This window comes from Lycorma delicatula, chromosome 1, assembly GCF_047948215.1.
Source record: "Lycorma delicatula isolate Av1 chromosome 1, ASM4794821v1, whole genome shotgun sequence".
Classification (NCBI taxonomy): domain Eukaryota; kingdom Metazoa; phylum Arthropoda; class Insecta; order Hemiptera; family Fulgoridae; genus Lycorma; species Lycorma delicatula.
The window spans coordinates 147,702,696-147,722,569 of NC_134455.1; the positions used below are offsets into that span (position 1 = coordinate 147,702,696).

The 19,874-nt window shown below is 29.1% G+C and overlaps 1 protein-coding gene across 7 annotated transcripts in view; it reads left to right on the forward strand.

Annotated features, from left to right (window-relative positions):
* LOC142323910 (uncharacterized) overlaps positions 1 to 19,874 on the forward strand; it is a 70,492-nt gene that overhangs the window by 10,798 nt on the left and 39,820 nt on the right. For all 7 annotated transcript variants that reach the window (XM_075364264.1, XM_075364273.1, XM_075364306.1 and 4 more), the window contains exons 4-6: positions 2,171 to 2,280; positions 6,324 to 6,461; positions 11,905 to 11,960. In XM_075364264.1, coding sequence (XP_075220379.1) covers positions 2,171 to 2,280; positions 6,324 to 6,461; positions 11,905 to 11,960 — 304 coding nt within the window. The remainder of the gene's footprint in view (positions 1 to 2,170; positions 2,281 to 6,323; positions 6,462 to 11,904; positions 11,961 to 19,874) is intronic.

A 19,874-nucleotide genomic window follows, 5' to 3' on the forward strand; every position in this document is an offset into this window, starting at 1 on the left:
ACACTACGCAGGTTCAACTTCTGATTTCGTTGAGGAATTCTTTGGTAATCGTGTTATCGGTCGAGGCTTGTGGCCACCAAGATCTCCAGATTTGACTGCAGGGGATTTTTTTCTATGGGGTTACCTCAAAGAAAAAGCCTTCAGCAACAAACCACGAACACTTGGAACAATTGAAAGTCAATATTGAACAAGCTGTATTAAATATCCAGCCACGAACTTTGAAAAAAGTTGCAAGAAACTCTGTAAAAAGAATTGAAGCTTGAATTCAAGAAGATGGCAGCCACTTCCAACATTTACTCTAAATGTAAGGTAATGGATGGTAATAATAAAAATTACATTTACACATGCCTTTTTATTATTTCAATACCTACCAATATAAGGTTGGGTTGCGTTTTATATGGGACACCCTGTATTTATTGTACATTGCTATACACTTCGGTTTCATTTTCTTTTGAAAATGAGTATGAACCTCTCCTGTTTTCGGTATCTATAAGTTCACTCTCTAATTCAGTAGATAAGTACATATCTCTTTTGTCTTGCCACTTACAGATTCTTACCCTCTTATAAATGCTGGCATATAGATCCCCCAGTCTTAAGTTTTACCTCAACGACATTTATAGGTTTATCTTTTTTTTCATTACATTAATTTTTCTTGCATCAGATAAAAGACAACATTCCTTCATTTGTTATGTTCTGAAGTATACCAGAATTTCCAGTAAAGTCGATTTTCTTTAAGTCAGGTGGTCTGTTAATCCACATAATTTTCGGTTTTGTTCTTTTGACTGCTTTTTATTTTTATTTAGTTCAGAGTAAATTGCATCATTGTTATTATCATTAAGAAGTTCTTGAGGATTTATATGTAAAAAAATAAATTTTTTTTTTTTCAAGTTACTACTCAACCAAATTTATCATGTTCATACCCCCTAACACCTTGTGACATTGATACAGATTTTTCAAATTTATTAATCACAGATCTTTTTGGATTTTTATGTAACACCTTTTTCACATTCCAGTGAAGTGAACGCTTTTTCTAAAGACTTATTTCGAATACTATTGCAAGAGAAAAACAGGAAGCTATTTCCTTTGGCGTTATGTACATAAGCTTATAATCTCTACTTGCATTTCTCTCAAAAATTGTATAAAAGATTTTTTTTTTGACACAAGGTAATATTTAGTGACTTGTGTCACCCTTTGCCTTATATTATATCTGTTATAAAATCAAGGAATTACAGAGTACACAGCAAAAAAATGAGCACATGAAAATCAGGTTTGTAAGTTGATGTTGCTGTAGTTCTCATTAATATGTATTCTTGCTTTCTTTTTTGTAATAGCAAATATATGTTTGTTTTTTAATCTAAAGTAACTCTCTTTCATATGTTCTACTTACAAACTTGTATAACCTGTTCAATTGTACTGCTCCTTAGTAGCACACTGATTTAAGGTATACAAGGTCTGTTGTTTCAATAATGTAAAACCATACATCTTGGAAAAAAAGACTAGCTCATGTAGTAGCTACAAATCCTAGTCCCTGTGTAACTTTCTACACTTAATCCAGTGATCCTTCCATTATTGGAAACATGTTTTAGTCTTCTTTTTGAATGGCTACAGGCTGAACTGTCATGTTCATCATTATGTTCTCTTTGTTGTCTAATAGGGATCCTTTTAATGGCATCTTTAGCTTGACAACAAAAAATCATCCATGTTACCCATATTATCCCGATGGTTCTTTTGGCTATGTATACTTTTATATATAATATATTACATTCATTAAAAATAATTTTACAAATCTGACAATAACTGCAAAAATAACAGCAATAGTTTTTTTCTTGTAATTGCATTTACTGTCGCATTCTGTAGTTAACCTTGATAACAAAAGTAAAAGATACATTGGAAATTATACCTTTCTATTGGAGTGATGTTTCACTAATAGTTCTTAAACTACTAAAGAAAAACTTGAAACTTGCTCATGGGGTTATTATATGAAAACTTGTAGAAAGTGAAAATTGCCTATCCTGATTGGGATTTGAACCCAGCAATTCGTGAAATTGAAAGATATTTCCACTTAAACATAGTGGACTTGACTGCAACAGTTTCATATCAACAACAAATTTTAATAATTATGTCTGTTAGTTTTAATAGTACTTTAATGATTTATTTATATTTTTTGCAGTATTTTTATGCAGAGTTTGTTGTTGTAATATTGAGGAAGATAAGATGGTATCTGTTTTTGATGAAAGCAAAAGAGTGTTTGAAAAAATTAAATCATGTCTTCCATTATTGGTTTGTATTACTTTTTTATGATTTGTGTCTGTGTAAATTATTATTATTTTTCTTATTTCTTAAATATCTTAACAAAAATCTTCAGTAAAAATGTAACTTTAGAAGTTGTGTTTGTTAATGTTTCTCTGATTATATTTTTAATTTAATCAGTGCCTAATCTTTATTATTTCAAAGAAGAATTTTCATTATGCAGAATCATATGCTTTTTTAAAGTCTTCAAAGACATTACATAGTTTTTAGCTGTCACTTGTGTTAACAGATAAAAAATTTTACAGAAAGAATTTATTTTATACAAGATCAGGACTGCCTAAATCCACTTTGATATTCTTCTCTAATTTTAGGGTTGGTTAGATTCCGTAATGCTTTAGATAATAACTTGTATGAAATGGATAACAAGGACACTCCATGGTATTTGATTAAATCTGTTTTATGGCCTTCTGTGTAGAGAAGATGAATCATAGCTGACCTCCATTCATCTGAAATTTTTTGTTTACCTTTTTTTTTTTTTAAATACTCTGGAGTATATTTTTAATGTGGTCCTATTATAGAATCCTTTCCTGCCCTTATTATTCTTAAGGTTTTAATTATTTCTTTAATTTGATTTCTTTTTGGTGGTAGGGAATCTGGTAAAACTTTTTCTAAATGATTTGTTTACACCCTTTATTTTGAAAAATTTAATAATTTCTCAAAGTACTTTACCAAAGAACAAATGTCCTTTTTTTATTATGAATTAATTTCCTACTGCACATTTTTAAAACATACTTTGAGCTTGCTTGATAGACTTTAATTTGGTTTTAAATGTTTTATAGAAGTCTTGTGTGTTGTATTTTTAAAGTCTTGTTTGATTTTTTTTTTTTTAATTGCTACTTCTGGAAATCTCTACTAGTTTTTTTCTTAATGCTTTGGTTATTTTCCGTCTTTGTTGTTGAAGTTCTCAAAATTTTCTAGATTTTTTTTATAGAGATTTTTTTAAAAAGAGTTTCTTTGCAGCTTTCATTCCACCGTATATGTTTCTTTTTTGTGGAATGATTGATTTTCCTTCTGCTTTTTGGGAGATACTTCTGACAAAACAAGGTAATCTAATGCTTTAATTTCTTCTTGGCATTTTTCTTTAATTTAAATTGATGTATTTTGTACTTTTGTATTCTTTTGGTAGTTTTTTCTTTTTGTTTCTTTTATAAATTAAGGTTTATCATAAACAATGATAAACCTTACTTTTATTCTTGTTAAGTAATGACCCAAATCTCTGTTTGCTCTTTTATGAATTTGAAAATGTATTATTACTTTTTTCTGGCAGGGAATGGCAGCATGGTATGTGTGAAATTCTCTTAAGTTATACATTTTTACATTTCAATTTTTCAGATTTCTAATTTTTTTCAAGTCTAAGGCTATTAATTTTAAGTTATAAAAATCACAGAGCTCAATTAATCTCCTGCCGTTTTGAAGGTTCTTTTGTGGGCTGGATATTCACTTTCAGTTTTAGAAGATTTTCCTCTTTACATACTTAAGCAATGAAATCTACTAGAATTTTTTGTTATTCTAGGGAATTTTAGAGATTTCTTTGTCTAGGAGATCCCAAAAAATGTCAGCTTTTTAAGGGTTTTTTCTGTTATTAATGGAGCATGGATGTAATTAAAATGTATATTTTATTTTGTTTCATATTACATTTTTTTAGTCCTATTTCTTTTATCATTTCTAATATAACTTTTTTTGGGTCATCTATCATTTGATGCTGTTTTCTATCATTTCTGTTATATGTGCTAATCTTTTAAGCTCACCATAATTACTATATCATACCTTCTCAGCAAATCTATTTTATTAATTGCAGTCTTTGTCTTCCTATATAGTTTTAACCTTTATACATCCCTCTGTCACCAAACTAAATGAACTGGTTGTCTTAATGTATATGACTATTCTAGTTTGCCTCTTTATAAGATTCTGCCACTAAAACTTTCTCCTCCCATATTCATCTTTTGTATAGCTGAAGGATGTTGAAAATAAGTGGGTTGATACAGTATAAATTGAAGAGATCTTAAGATGAATATGGGAGGAGAAAGTTTTAGTGGCAAAATCTTATAAAGGCTGTATTCTTTTCCTTTTTGTTTACTGTCTACAAATTTTTTCTACCATGGGTAGAAAATAAATATTTTTAGAAAATTTTTGTAGTTCTATATTAGATGCTGGCCAGTTTTTTTAGGTCAATACAAGGTTGTACGGAGTACAACATTTGTATTGGTCTAACAACATTGGCCTAACATTTTGTATTCTCTGGTATATTATGTACACCTAGCCGAGTGCTTTATTCCTTATTATTCTTTCTCTACATTTTTTTATCATTGTTTTAGTATAATTTATTATCAACTAAAATTCTGCCTTAAAAATAGATCTGCATTGTTAATAGTATATTCTGTGATATAGTTAAATTATGCTCTTTATTTATTTTTGCAGTTATCATCTGAATCTTTTACTATTACTGATTCTTGTATCTTTTTTTAATTTGTGTTTATTCTAATAATTTTTTCATTGATTTAATTTTTTTATTAAGATAATTTTTATTGAAAACATTCCACAATTGTTTTACCTCAAAATTGTTTCAATTATTTTATCTTACTTAAAATTTTGATTATCAGAATGATTATCTGTTAACTATAAATTTGTGCAAATTAGTTGAAACTAGTTATTTTTATATTTTTAATATAAATGGTTTTTTTCTTTAGAGTGACAGACAAAATAAATAAAATAACTCAATAAAATGATTTTTGTTGTTAATATGTCCTTTGCTTTAATTAACATTTTAATCATATTAGGTATCAAGTTAAACTGCAATTTACACTTTTTGCAAATCTCTGTGATATAAAGCCACAAAAAGTTCTGAACCACTTTCATAACAGTGATGAGCTCTGCTAACAATTTTTTTTTTAAATATGTAAGAATATCCATTATGAAGGAACCATTTGGTGATAAATTGAATTTTTTTGTCATAATTAGATTTTTAAGTCACATTTGTAAATTACAACTATATATTACTCTCAACTTATTATCAGCAAACCTGTCTGTGAACTGATTAATATTATTATGCCTTATTTTTATCATGTATGTGTAACCAACCAAATTATTCAAATTTTCTTTCTCTACTGTCTTGTATAAAATGTTTAATTTACTTTTTTGTGTTCTTGAAATAAAGTATTCTACGTTTATTCTTAAATAAGAGTACCAACATAATATTTATTCAATTCTATCCACTGTGGCCATAAACTAGTGTATATCATTATGAAGAAAAATACCAAAATTTAAAAATTGGATACATAGTTATATAATACTCCCAGTCCTTAACAATTCCAAATAAAATGTTAGGTTCATGAATCTTTTTAACTTCAGCATGACAATAATTATTTGATGTAAGGTCCATATTTCAAACTGTAAAACTGGGGGATATAAGCCACCTTTTGGAGTGTGGAAGAAATTCAAATATTATAATGGAAATTGTACCTAAGTTGTTATTTGTTTTAATTGTACTGATTAAACATAATTACAGATTTGAAAAAAATCCTTCTGATGATGCTCTTCAGAATGGTGTGGCCCAGCCACTTCACCCATTTTTTTCAGATTATTAGAGTGATGACTTTTGTAAAATTTTTCATAAAGTAAATATTATATAACATTTTTAAATAGTTAAACAAATTCCATTCTAGCACCAGAAATATAATTATTTACTAAAACTAATTATCACATATTTACTAAAATCAATTATTACATTCTTACTGCTTAATATTATTATTCATTGAGATCTCTGTGAAGGCATTTAATAGAAAAAAAGAAATAATCATATTATGCAAAAACCATTGTAAGATAATTAAAATAATACTTCAGAACACAATGCTTTCCTGTTTCAACATAGCTTCACATAATTATGTTTTACTTGTAGAGTTATTTTTCCCTATAATTTTATGTACTATTATTTTAACTTAATGATATTGCTTACTAATGATATTTTTATGAGCTGTTACTCAAAATCAATTTACTTTGTGTTGCATTTTACATAGGTTGAAGACTGTAACGATTTGCCTCGTCATCTATGTGATAAGTGTTTTAAACAACTTGAAAGAATGTATTCTATTAGATCACTAGCAGTCACTTCAGAAATATTGTTTTTCCATTTCCTTGCTTCAGTTTCAGTTAAGGTAAGTTTTTAAAATATGTGTGTAATTGTTAGGGATGTAGGATGTAGAGGGTATACTGAAATGAAACGACTAGCACTAGATAGGGAATCTTGAAGAGCTGCATCAAACCAGTCAAATGACTGAAGACAAAAAAAAAGTGTGTAATTAATGAAACTAAATATACTCTCTATAACATATACTAAAGAATCTTGTACTAAAATATGGACTGTCATATGTACTTATCCTGTCATCTCAGAATTTAAAAACTAGAGTAGCATGTAAATTAATCCAAATACAGTTGTTATTTAATATAAAGTAACTTATCCTCCTTATTCTTAATTACTTCACGTGCATGATTTGACATTGATTCAACAAGTATATTACACATTTTTTTCTATTTCTTGATCATGAAACCATACTGATATACGGATAGTTTAATGAACTCAATTTTTGTGGTACAACTCATTTTTGAGTCATAACTATTGCCCAAAGATTATCAATCTGGTTTAAGTCTGGACCATTGTCTGACCACCGGAGCACTTCAATGTTTTATTTTTCGAAAAAATGTTGTATTTCTTTGGCAATGTGGCATAATGCCAAATAACGTCAGAACAGTCCATTGCCTTTTGGGAATTTATTGTGAAGTTGTGTTGTGCAACCCTTTCCTTCAGAATCTTGATATACCCAACACTTTTCAATATACCTTCTACTGGAAGTAATGAAAAAGGCCTTCAAATGTGAAACAATCCTAAAACATTTTATTCTGGGGATATTCAACTGATTGTTGGATGCTAGTGATGTATTTCCACCTGATGCTTTTCTAATGTATGAAATCCTTTGCTCCTGAACATAAGAAAAATGTGACTCGGAAAACATAACATTTTTCCAGTCTTCTTTCTGCCAGTAAGCATGTGCTTTGACCCACAAAAGCATTTTTCTTATAAATTGCTAAAAGCTGCTTTTTAGCTGGTCGATGAGCTTTCTGTCCAGCTGCAAGAAATTAGCATCTAAAAATTGATACAAGTAGATCTATTCCAGTCATTGCTAATTCTCGATTTGGCTACAGCAAATAATTTTGGAGCAAGTTGTAACGTTTTCTCATACATAACTGATCCTGTGTTGGAGTAGTTTTATTTTTACAGCCACATTTGTCTTTACTTTGAAGTGAAAAGGAACCAGTTACTTTAAATTGTTTTAAAATAGCATTCTTTGTCCCTAGTCCAACACACATTCAGAAGCTATTTGTCGTCATACTGATATGCTCAAAAACAGAAACAATTTTCAAAAGCTTTATTGGCATTATGTCCTGGGTCATTCTGTGTCAAATCAGCAAGGTGGATAGTCATTCACCACCTGACCAACTGGGATTTTTATGAAATTTGGTATGAATTAACTGTTGATAGAGTTATGAGAAAATGCTTAATTTCAGATCTCTATCATTAACTGTTTTGTTTTTAGCTCTAAATTTTGACTTGCAACATTAGTGTTAGGTTGACATAACTTTGTTATTTTTAAGGTAGAATGATAAACTTGGACTTATTTTAAAGCTTATTTGATGCTCTTTTATATGATATACAACTAGCCCATGTTTACATATATCTTTATTTAAAGGTCACCTTTGACCTTGAATTTCAGAAAAAAATGTCTTCAATTTTTTTATGAAAAAAAATTTGCTTTGAAACTAGGACTGCATTGAGATCAAGAGAAAAATAAATAAAATGTGCATCAATGTTTTAACAAAAAAAAGTTTTATTGTACAGTTTTGAGATGGTAAATACTTAAATTTTTGTTGGCTGAACTTGCAAAATCAAATAAAATTTCTTGCAACTAAAAGTAATGAGATAATATGTTGCTCATTTGTTTTATCTAGTAATAAGAAATAGTATATCTCAACTCAATCAAATGACCAATGATGTTATAATGTTATAACTCGCTGTAATTAATACAAATTGAAAAACAGTATATATTGAAGCTTTCTATAATAATCAGTTTAATCAAAGTCTATGTCTTGGGTTTATGTTTTAGTTTAAACAATATTAAATATGATTAAAATAATTTATTTGTGGAATAACATGATGTAAGAAAGCACGAGTGCTAAGGAAGGGGGTCACCAAAAAATTCAAAAATAGCATTCTAAGAGCCTGAGCATGGAATGTTAGAAGTCTAAAAAAGGTTGGTAGGTTAGAAAATTTAAAGAGGGAAATGGGTAGATTAATTGTAGATGTAGTAAATTAGCAAAGTTCAGTGGGAAGAGGAAAACTACTTTTGGTCTGGTGATTTTAAAATAATTAACTCAAATAAAGGGCAGGCAGGAGTAGATTTTGTAATGAACAAGAAGATAGGGAAGAGAGTAGAGTATTTAAAAAAGCTTAGCGATAGAAACATTATAATCAGGATAAAATCAAAACCTAAGCCGACAACAATTGTTAACGTCTATATGCCTACAAGTGCCCATGATGATGATGATGATGATGATGAGATAGAGTGTGTATATGAAGAAATTTACAAAGCAGAACACATAAATGGGGGTGAAAAATTAATAATAGTTGGAGATTGGAATGCAAGCATTAGAAAAGGAAAGAAAGGAAATATTGTGGGTGAATACGAGCTGGGTATAAGAAATGAAAGAGGGGACCGACTTATTGAGTTTTGCACTAAGTATAACTTAATAATTGCCAACATACAGTTTAAAAAATTGTAATAGAAGAATATATAAATGGAAAAAGCTAGGTGATAATGCAAGGTATCAGATAGATTATATCATGGGTAAGCAAAGATTTAAAAATTAACTCATCAACTGCAAAGCATATCCGGGAGCAGACATTGATAGTAACCATTATTTAGTGATAATGAAGTGTAGATTGGGGTTAAAAACCTGAAGGAAAGTTGTCAGATAAATCTGTGGAATTTAGCTTGAGGAAGAAGATTTTGAGGAGGACATCGTGAGAAGTCTGAGTAAAAAACATGAGGTTGAAAATATAGAAGAAGAATGGGAGAATGTTAGAAAAAAAATTTTTAAATCAGCAGAAGCAAACTTAAGCAGAACAATGAGAACTGATAGAAAACCTTGGATATCAGAGGATATATAGCAGCTGATAGATAAGCGTAGAAAGTATAAGAATGCTAGTGATGAAGAAAGTAAAAGGACCTATCAACAATTAAGAAATACTATAAATACGAAGTGCAAATTAGTGAAAGAAGAATGGATTAAAGAAAAGTGTTCAGAAGTGGAAAGAGAAATTATCATTGGTAAAGTAGACGGCATACTGGAAAGTTAAGGAGAATTTTGTGGTATATAAGTTAAAATCTAATAATGTGTTAAATAAAGATAGTGCATTGATTTATAATATGAAAGAAAAGGTTGATAGGTGGGTGGATTATATTGAAGAGTTATATGGAAGAAATGAATTGGAAACTGGTCTTAGAGGAAGAAGACAAAGTCCAACAGGATGAAAAGGGAGATACAATTCTGAGATCTGAATTTAATAGAGTATTAAAAGATTTTAATGGGGGAAAGGCTCCTGGGATAGACAGGATACCTGCAGAACTGCTGTGCAGTGCATTTGAGGAAGCGATAGATAGATTACACAAACTGGTGTGTAATATTTACAAAAAAGGCGAAGTTCTGTCAGACTTCAAAAAGAGTGTTACTGTCATGATACCAAAGAAACCAGGACCAGATAAATGTGAAGAATACAGAACAGTTAGCTTAACTTCTCATGGATCAAAATTTTTAACTAAAATTCTGTACAGAAGAATTGAGAGGATAGTGGAAGAAATGTTAGGAGAAGACCAGTTTGGTTTCAAATAAAGTACAAGACAAGGGAAGCAATTTTGGTACTCAGATTAATAGTAGAATGAAGATTAAAGGAAAGCAAACCAGCATCCAAAGGAAAGCTTTAGCTCTTCCAACTTAGAAAACGCATTTAATAACATAGACTGGAATAAAATGTTCAGCAATTTAAAAAAATGTATGGTTCAAATATAGAGATACAAGAACATTTACAGGAACTAAACTGCAACAGTAATAATCAAAGAGCGTAAGAAAGAAGCATTAATAAAAAAGGTTGTCAGAAAGGATGTTCCCTATCCCTGTTATTTCTTTAATCTACATAGAACTATTAGTTAATGATTTAAAGAACAATTTAAATCTGGAGTATCGGTGCAAGGTGAAAAAATAAATATGCTTCGATTTGCTGATATAGTAATTCTAGCTGAGACTAAAACGAATTTAGAAGGAACAATGAACGGCATGGATGAAGTCCTATACAAGAACTACCACGTGAAAATAAACAAGAATAAAATGAAATGTAGTAGAAATAATGTAGATGGACCACTGAAAATAAAAATAGGAAGAGGAATGATTATGGAGGTAGAAGAATTATGTTATTTGGGAAGTAGAATTACTAAAGATGGACAAAGCAGGAGCAATATAAAATGCCAAATACCACAGGAAAAATGAGCTTTCAATCAGAAATATAGTTTGCTTATATCAAAAATTAATTTAAACATCAGGAAAACATTTTTGAAAGTATGTTTTCCAAAACATACTTTATTAGCTTTATGTGGAAGTAAAACTTGTACAATCTGAGTACTTGAAAAGAAAAGATTAGAAGCTTTTGAAATGTGATGCTGTAGAGGAGAATGTAATAAATCAGATGGGTGGATAAAGTGAGAAATGATGAGGTATTGTGGCAAATTGTTGAAGAAAGAAGCATTTGGAAAAAATAGCTAAAAGAAGAGACAGTCTTATAGGCCACATATTAAGGCATCGTGGAATAGTTGCTTTGATATTGGAGGGACAGGCAGATGGGAAAAATTGCGCAGGCAGGCAACATTTAGAATATGTAAAACAAATTGTTAGGGATATAGGATGTAGGGAGTATACCAAAATGAAACTACTGGCACTAGATAGGGAATCTTGGAGAGCTGCATCAAACCAGTTAAATGACTGAAGAAAAAAAAATTATCGTACATCAGATAATGATAATATTTTGGGCTGTTGGAAGGAATAATTCTTTTTTTTTTGCTAAAAAATTTAGCTATTCATATGATAATGGTTGAAAACTATTTCTGTTCTTATAACACTTAAGTTAGAGAAAGAATGCTAATAATAAAACTACAAAACCTTAAAATTTTATATAACTTTTTATGTTTTGTTATACCTTATTTTACATGCAAGGTTTATTAACTTCTAAAACTGTCAGTATAAGGGTTGATAACTATAACCCTAATAATTTCAAGATAATATCATTTAAAACTTATTTTATTAAATCATTAGGTTAAGATGATGAAAATGTTTTTAAATTCTTATTTGTAGAGGTAGAGATGTGTATCCCTATGATTTGGATTTTAAAACTTTTTCCATTCTCATAACTTCTCCTTATCGCTGTAATGAACCTTCTTTAAGAGAAATATTATTGTTGTACATATCTGCTTAACTTTGATTTTTTTGTTATTCTAGGATAATGAAACTGTTATAGAAACAGAAGATGTTGAAGCTGATAAAAACAAATTATGGTATTTATCAAAGATTTAATGTATTTGTAACTGGACTAAGTATGTAATTTATAGAATATCTGTATATAAATGGGTAAAAATTGCAATTAAGAATAGTTATTTTAAAAAATGAAAAAGAATGCTTTTTATTATTAAATTATTTGAACAGTATGACTAAATTTGAGTTAAACCTTTAAAAAGAAAAATTGTGAAAGCAAGTTGTAATTTAACAATTAAAATTCTATTTAGTAGAATTATACCCCTAGATCTTTTTGGGACTGTCATTTCCTTAATCAGTAGTGATAGAAATGGTCCTGTTGTTAATATTTCTTATTTATAAATCCATTTATGAAATCAAAGTACAAAACGTGTTTTTTAAGTAAGGGCCATTTTCAATTTTCCACCATTAGATGCGGTGGAAATTGATGGCGCTAATGTAGCATGTATATTTACATCAACGATCATCTGTTTACAACAATAGGTTAATGTTATTTGCGTTTGTTGCTGTTTATAGCCTGGCTGAAATGAGTGCTATGATAAATAATCCTACAAGTTGTGATGTGCAGTCAGTAATTCATTATCTGTTAGCGAAAAATAAATCTGCTGCTGATATTCATAGAGAAATTGTCGATATTTACGCACCCATTGTTATGTGCGAAGGTAAAATTCACCAGTGGTGTGTGCTTCGTCGAGGAAGAACAAATGTTCACAACAAAGAACATAGTGTTCACCCGACTGTCATCACAGATGAATTGACTGAAAATGTGAATGCAAAAATCCGTGAAAAAGGAAGGCTTACTGTTTCTCAATTATTGATTGAATTTCCTTTTTTCACCATCAGTAATTTACAACATTTTAACTGAAAAAATAGGTTACAGAAGGGTAGGTACATATTCCAGATGGGTACAAAAAATGTTGACAGAAATGCACAAAGAAAAATGTCTTGCTGCAGCTCAAACATTTTTGAGACACTACAAAAATGAAGGTGATAATTTATGGAAACACGTTGTGACTGGTGATGAGTCTTGGGTATCTTATTAAATGTTGAGACAAAGCAGCAAAGTTTAAGCAAGAAAGTTCAATGAAAAAGCTTATGGCTATGGTTTTTGGGATGCCGAAAGGATATATATTACTGATTGAATTTCTGGAATGTGGAAGAACTGTTAATGCCAATACATGCTGTGAAACGCTTATAAAGCTTAGATGTTCAAATCAAAACAAAAGGTGCAGGAAGCTAACTGATGGGATTTTGTTTCTACACGATAACGCATGACTTCACTTGGCAAAAAAAAAACTATACTGAAGAACTGCGATGATTTCATTGGGAAATCTTTAAACTTCCACCTTACTATTCAGATCTTGCACAGAGTGATTGATCTTGCACCTTTTTCTTCACTTAAAACAATGGCTTGCATTAGTGAAGATTATGAGGAATTGCAAAGTAATTAATTGGCTTAAATCACAAGCTGGAGAATCCTTCAGTAACAGAATAACAAAGCTGGTAAGCCAATATCAGAAATTTATTGCAGTCAATGGCAAAAATGTAAAAAAATGGTGCATATATATATATATATATATATATAAATTTATTTTGTTATAATAATTGTTTTTTTCTATTTCGCCTATTTTAATTTTTTTATCAAAATGGCCATTACTTAAAAACACATGCCTCGTATATTTTATCTGTGTTGTATTCCTTTATTTGATACATTACTTTTGTCAAATTTAATATGTTAATAAATTTGAGTAAAATGTTTTGAGTTTGTAACTTTTATCTGCTGTGTAAAATTTTATTGAAATTTTTAATCCATATGGAGTCCATTTTCAGTGTGAGACTGGCAAAGGTTGATCTTGTTGCATGTGTTCTTTATTTTTATATGTAAATGTGCATTTGGTCTGAGAAAAGTAACATTTGGTGTATTTTAATTTATAAGTACTTGTAATCCTATTTTGTAATTTTATCTTATGTTTTTTGTTACTTTGTTGTGTGATTTTGGTTGTTTAGTTTGTATTTTTTTAAGAAGCAGTAAAAACCTTCTTTGTTGAAAATGTTGGTAATTTTGTATAAATTCTGTTTGATGTACATTAATGTCATTTATTTTTTATCATGAGGTGTTTTTATTTTTTTCTGGTGTTTTTAACGTTTCGTCTGTATTTGTGTATGGAAGCCTATATTAAGAGCCACAAAAAGAGTCATGAGATTTAATTCTTAGTTATAAAAATTAGTGAGTTTAAATATTTGATCCAGAAACATGTTTCCTCCATATTATTCAAGAAATGTATCACTAAAAGAGATGTTCTCTGAAGAAAAAAAAATTCACTCATCCAACTGTTAAAATTTTTATAATTTTTACTGATAGAATAATTCAGTAGTATGTAGAGGATTAGATATGTTAAAGCATTTTAAGAAAGTGCTGCTGCAACAAAATAAGAACTTCACCAATTATCATTATTTAAAAAAAACGTGAAACTTCCTTTTAATTATAGCCAAATAAAAATTGTCCGTTTAATTAGATTGTAACAATGTTAGTGTTGCTTCAGTCAGATTATCTCTTACTCTGTTAGATTATCTTGTCTCTCTTTGTAAAAATTGTGCAATTTTTTTATCATATTGATAGTCATTTTTAAAGTAAATGTGTAGCACAACATCTGTTAAAGAATCATAAAATGATGTCGGATTTATTGTGAAGGTTGTATGTAATAAGAAAAAAGGTATTTTTGTTTCAAAATCAAACATGATTATCAATTATCAGTTTTTCTTTTTTTTCCCTATGAAATGCAGTGACATTTTAGTAATCCCCAATGTAATTGTGATGTATCTGCACTGATATTGAAGAAACAATGCTATTCTCAATACTTATATTTAACTGGATTTCATATTTTTATATTTAATTCTGCTATTTAAGATCTTATTTGACTTTTTCACTTGAACAAAACTAAAACTAGAAATCAAAAATGAAAATTTAACATTACAAAAATGTTTTAATAAAAATCATTACTAACTCTGAAGTAAATGATAGTTTTTTCCAAATTACAAACATTTAGTTGAAAACAAGTACCTCTCTCGTCTCTTAACAGATCCATGTAAAGTTTTGAAAATACTAACTGCAAACTAGCTGACTAAAGGAACAGTTATTTTGAAAACAGCCAGTAATTAATAAACCATTGTTCCAAAAGGATTATGCAAGAACTAAATCAAAATAAGTTAAATAAGAAATATTTTTAGACAATTTTTTATGGTTTCTCACAGGCAGAAAAAAGTAGCATCTAGTTGTAAAAGGGAACTTTTTTTATTATTTCTTCAATGTTTGGTGTTGAGTTTTAGTGATTAGATGAAATTAAATGGTTGTATTAGCATAAAAGTAGCTGAGGAATGATCATTTAATTCCTGATGTTTCAGTAATATCTTTTGATTTTTGAGCAGTACATGAAACTAGTATTAAACTACTACTAAATTAGTTACAAGAACATACTCAAACTGTTGTCATAGGTATGATTCCCACTTATATGTTTGGCTGCTTTTCATTCTGACAGACATATTTTTTTATCGTTTCCCACCTCTTGCTTTTAAAGAATGTAGCTACCAACCACTAAAGACATGGTGGCCATTTAAAAAAAAGAAAAGAAACTTATATATTTTTTAATCTATTCTATAAACTTTCTTTTATCCCCCCCCCCCCATGATTTAATTCAAAACATCAGTATTGGTGGAGTGGTATCCATAATAACTGATATTATAAGTCACATGTTACTTAAGTCATATGATCATAATAAAATCCTAGGGAAAATAAATATCCTACTGAGATTTCAGAATTAGACTTCTTATCACCAGAATAGATTTATTAACATTAGGTTTAATTCTTACTAAATTTTTCACTTCAAGTACTTTTCCAGAGATCTTTGAACCCTCAGAATATTTTTTTTTTAATATGGCAAATTAATAATAATAAAAATAGTCAAATTTTAAAACTGTGGTCATTTGTTTACCATCATAGTCATTGAAATAGAACAAATTAGTTTACTCCATAATTTTCTGATAGATAATGAAATTATTATTTGGTGCTGTATATTATATAAATGGAAATTACAAATTTAATTTAAATTTTTCAAAATTTGTAATTTACATTTATAAGTAAATTTAAAAAATATATATATATAAAATGAAGTGTAATTCATTATTTACACCACCAGATTATATAAATAGGAGAATAACTTAATTTATTTCCATAACTGAAGTAGAACAGCTGTAACCACAGTTTTAAAATTTGACTGGTTTTTATTAATTTGCAGCGTTAAAAAAAACCTGTTCTGAGAAGCAGAAATCTATGTGAAAGTGTTCAGTAGGAACAAAAGATACAGAGTAATAAGTATTAAATTTTTAATTAATTAAAATGTTTATTTTACAAATTCAGTTATTCTAACTGATTTCTGTATGTGATCCTTGTGAGCACTTAAGAGTTGATTTTTGTCTGTCAGATTTATATGTTAACTAGCATCCCCGTTGCGGCTTCGCTCGCTAAATATGTTTGCCTACCTTTCTCGTTGCAGTCAATTGTATTTTTATTTTTATGTTTTTTAGTTAAGTAACCCAAGATTGGTGCAGCTAGTCGTGTCACATATGCAGTAATAATGGCAGGGACTGTTGTAGAGTCATTGTCGCACTTCTTAAAAAATTAAAACCCAGTAAAACCCGAACACGGTTTTTAGATATTTTGTCGCAGACATTCATCACGCTGTTCTTGAGATTCTTGTCTATGAATTTCTGCTGTTCTGATTCGTTCAGCTGCGTTTCTTGCTGCAATTTGTTCTTCCGATTCATGAGCTCTCTTAACACGCATGCGTCGTGCATCTTTGCTACATGCATTGTTAAGGTTAGATATTTTCCGTGGCATTATACTGAAATTGAAAAAAAATTGACAATATTTATTATTTTAATAAATAAATTAGATCAAAATTAATGAATGAATTAATTAACAGATTAAAAAATAAAAATAAAATACAAAAAAAATAAAAAGCAAGCAAGAAATACTGACACGTTTTTGAGGAGGTATGAAGATTAATAGACAAAAAGTTATCTATAAAGTTTTATGTTATTATTTTTCTTAAAAATTATAATAATATCCAAACAATGCACTGTATAATTGATTCACGAAAAATTAAAATAGTATGGTTATGTTGTAAACATAAACAAATATGATATGGAGTAGAATGTATTACCTAGAAATCGAAACACCGCCATCTATTAGGAATTCATAGAACTAACCAATAAATACCACACTGTTGTATAATAAACATTTAATTTGCAATAACAAATAATGAGGTCAATAATTGAGATAAAAACTATCCTATCTTTTAAGTTGGACCAAATTGCAGATACTTAACGAAATTTGATCAAAATCAGTTCAGTAGTTTCTGAGTTTATCCCGAACATACATTGTGACACGAGATTTTTATATATATATATAAGATTTATTTCCTGTTTTTTTTTAATATTCTATTATCTTGTATAAATAATATTTTTCGTAGCTTTGCTCACTGTATTTCATTTTATTACCTCCTGTCATATTATTAAAAATAATATGATTATATTATAATATGATAGCTGCATTTATTTTTGTCAGTTATTGTGTTTAATATAGTTGTGTAGATCATATTGAAATTAATCCCATTCTCAAAAATATAAGGATTATATACATTATACATGATACATGATTATACATGTACGAAAGTTGTTTTTTTTTTGGTTATTGTTGTTTTTTTTTTTTTGTTATATGTTAATTTTTTATATTACAAAATCAAAATTAAAAGTGCAGTAGTGTTTTAAATTTTCACAAAGATATATGTAGACAAATTTTTAATACATCATTTTAGATGTTTGTACTTTCTGTACCAATTAAATTGTGCTTTAAACCATTGGATAATTACATAAAATTTATTTTAAATTGATGCTATGTTTAAATTGATTACAAATTTATTGGTACTGGAATGCAAGCAATACCTAATTCCATCAGCATATTGTAGTATTAAAGAATCCAGTTTATTTTACCACAATTAATGATTGAAATATGAAATTCTTTCTATTAAGAAACATTAAAAATTTGGCATAAGAAATAGTGTTCACAGTGTCAGCACTGATGAGGATTTAATAAGTAAAGCAATAAGAGTAGATTGATTAATTTTGTACATTAAAGTAACAACATGTGTAATCTTTAATCCTTTGCTGATATCGATTGTTTCCAATAAAATGCAATCTTTCTATAGTGATACCATTGTTTCAGTTCTATAGCTGATAAAAGTTTACAAGGTAAATAAAATAGGTTTTTGATATTTTCCTAAACTTGTATGTATGAAATTATTGACTAGTGTCAATAATACACTTAATTATACATTAAAGTGTTAGTATATATTATGTCTGCCAATAAAGGAATATATTTGGGAGAGTAAATTCATTTTTCAAGATTGCATTGTTAAATTTAAATATCCTTTGCCTCTTTCTCAATCTCTTGTAGCAATGTAATTTTAATTGAATTGCAAGTCTGCTGTTCATTTTACATAGTATCTGTTTTAAGGACAAAGGGTAACTTTCATCTAATTCCCATTTAAAGTTGAATGTAAACTGATATCCTGATGAAAAAAAATCTGAACAGTTTTAAATATGAAGTTAACTTTTATTACGCACGGAAGCTACTATTTTTTGACATAAAAATAATATATATATATGCATGAGGTTTGTCCCAGAAATAAGTGTACTGATCTTTTATTTAATTATCTATTGGACTTAAATGAAATTATAAGTAACCTCCTTTGAAGTGTGCCCCTTGGGAAGTTACACAGCGGTTCCAATGTTTCTTCCACTGTTTATAACAGTACCGGAAGTCATTTTCCTCAGGTATGTGTAGCTCTTCAATTACAGTTTTATTTATGTTTTCCATTATCCTGAAATGATTACTCTTCAGTTTCAATTTCAGCTTAGGGAAGAGTAGAAATTGCACGAAGCTAGATCTGGGCTGTGGACGTAAGAAAATGTTTTCTTTGCCAAAAATTCTCAAATTGAAAGCAAATTGTGAGCTGGCATGTTATCATGGTGCAGCACCCAAACATGTGCAATGTTTGTTCGAACTCGCTGGACCCATTTTCAAAGTCTTTCAAAGATATCTGTGTAAAAGGCACTATTAACTGTCTCTCCTGGAGCTATGAATTCTTTGTGCGTAATGCCACAGCTGTCAAAAAAATAATCATTTTTTTCACCTTGGATCTGCTCATGCGTGTTTTCTTTGGACAAGGAGAACTTTTTGTGTGCCATTCCGAACTTTGTTGTTTTGTCTTGAGATCATATTCGAATACCCATGATTCATTGCCTGTTATTATTCAATCCAAAAAATTTGGCTCAATTTCGAGTCTTTCCAGCAAATCCTGACAAATTTCCTCCTGATTCAAATTTTTTCAGTACAAGTTTTGATCAAATTTTTTGCATTTGCAAACAGTTTGTTAAAATTTGATGAACTGCATTTTTATTCAATCCCAATTTTCCTGCAATCATCCTGATACTCAAATCAGCAGTTTTTCACCACCGCAGCTCACACCACTTCCACATTTTCATTATTTGTTGATGAGGTTAGTCTTCCAGAACAAGGGTCATCTTCAACATTTTCTTGACCCTCTTTGAAAACTTTGTGCCACTTAAAAAACCATAGTTCTTGATAAAGTGACATCTCCATAATTTTGGTTGAAGAATCAAATTTTTCTTTGGCAGACTAGTTGAGTTTTATACAAAATTCAATAATATAACATATTCAATATTTTCCTCCATCACAAACATAATGAGATTATGAAACATGATTTTCCTCCATCACAAACATAACGAGATTATGAAACATGAACAGCAGTAGCACATGACTGATTCAACCAATCCAGTTGAAACAAGTATGCATGTGC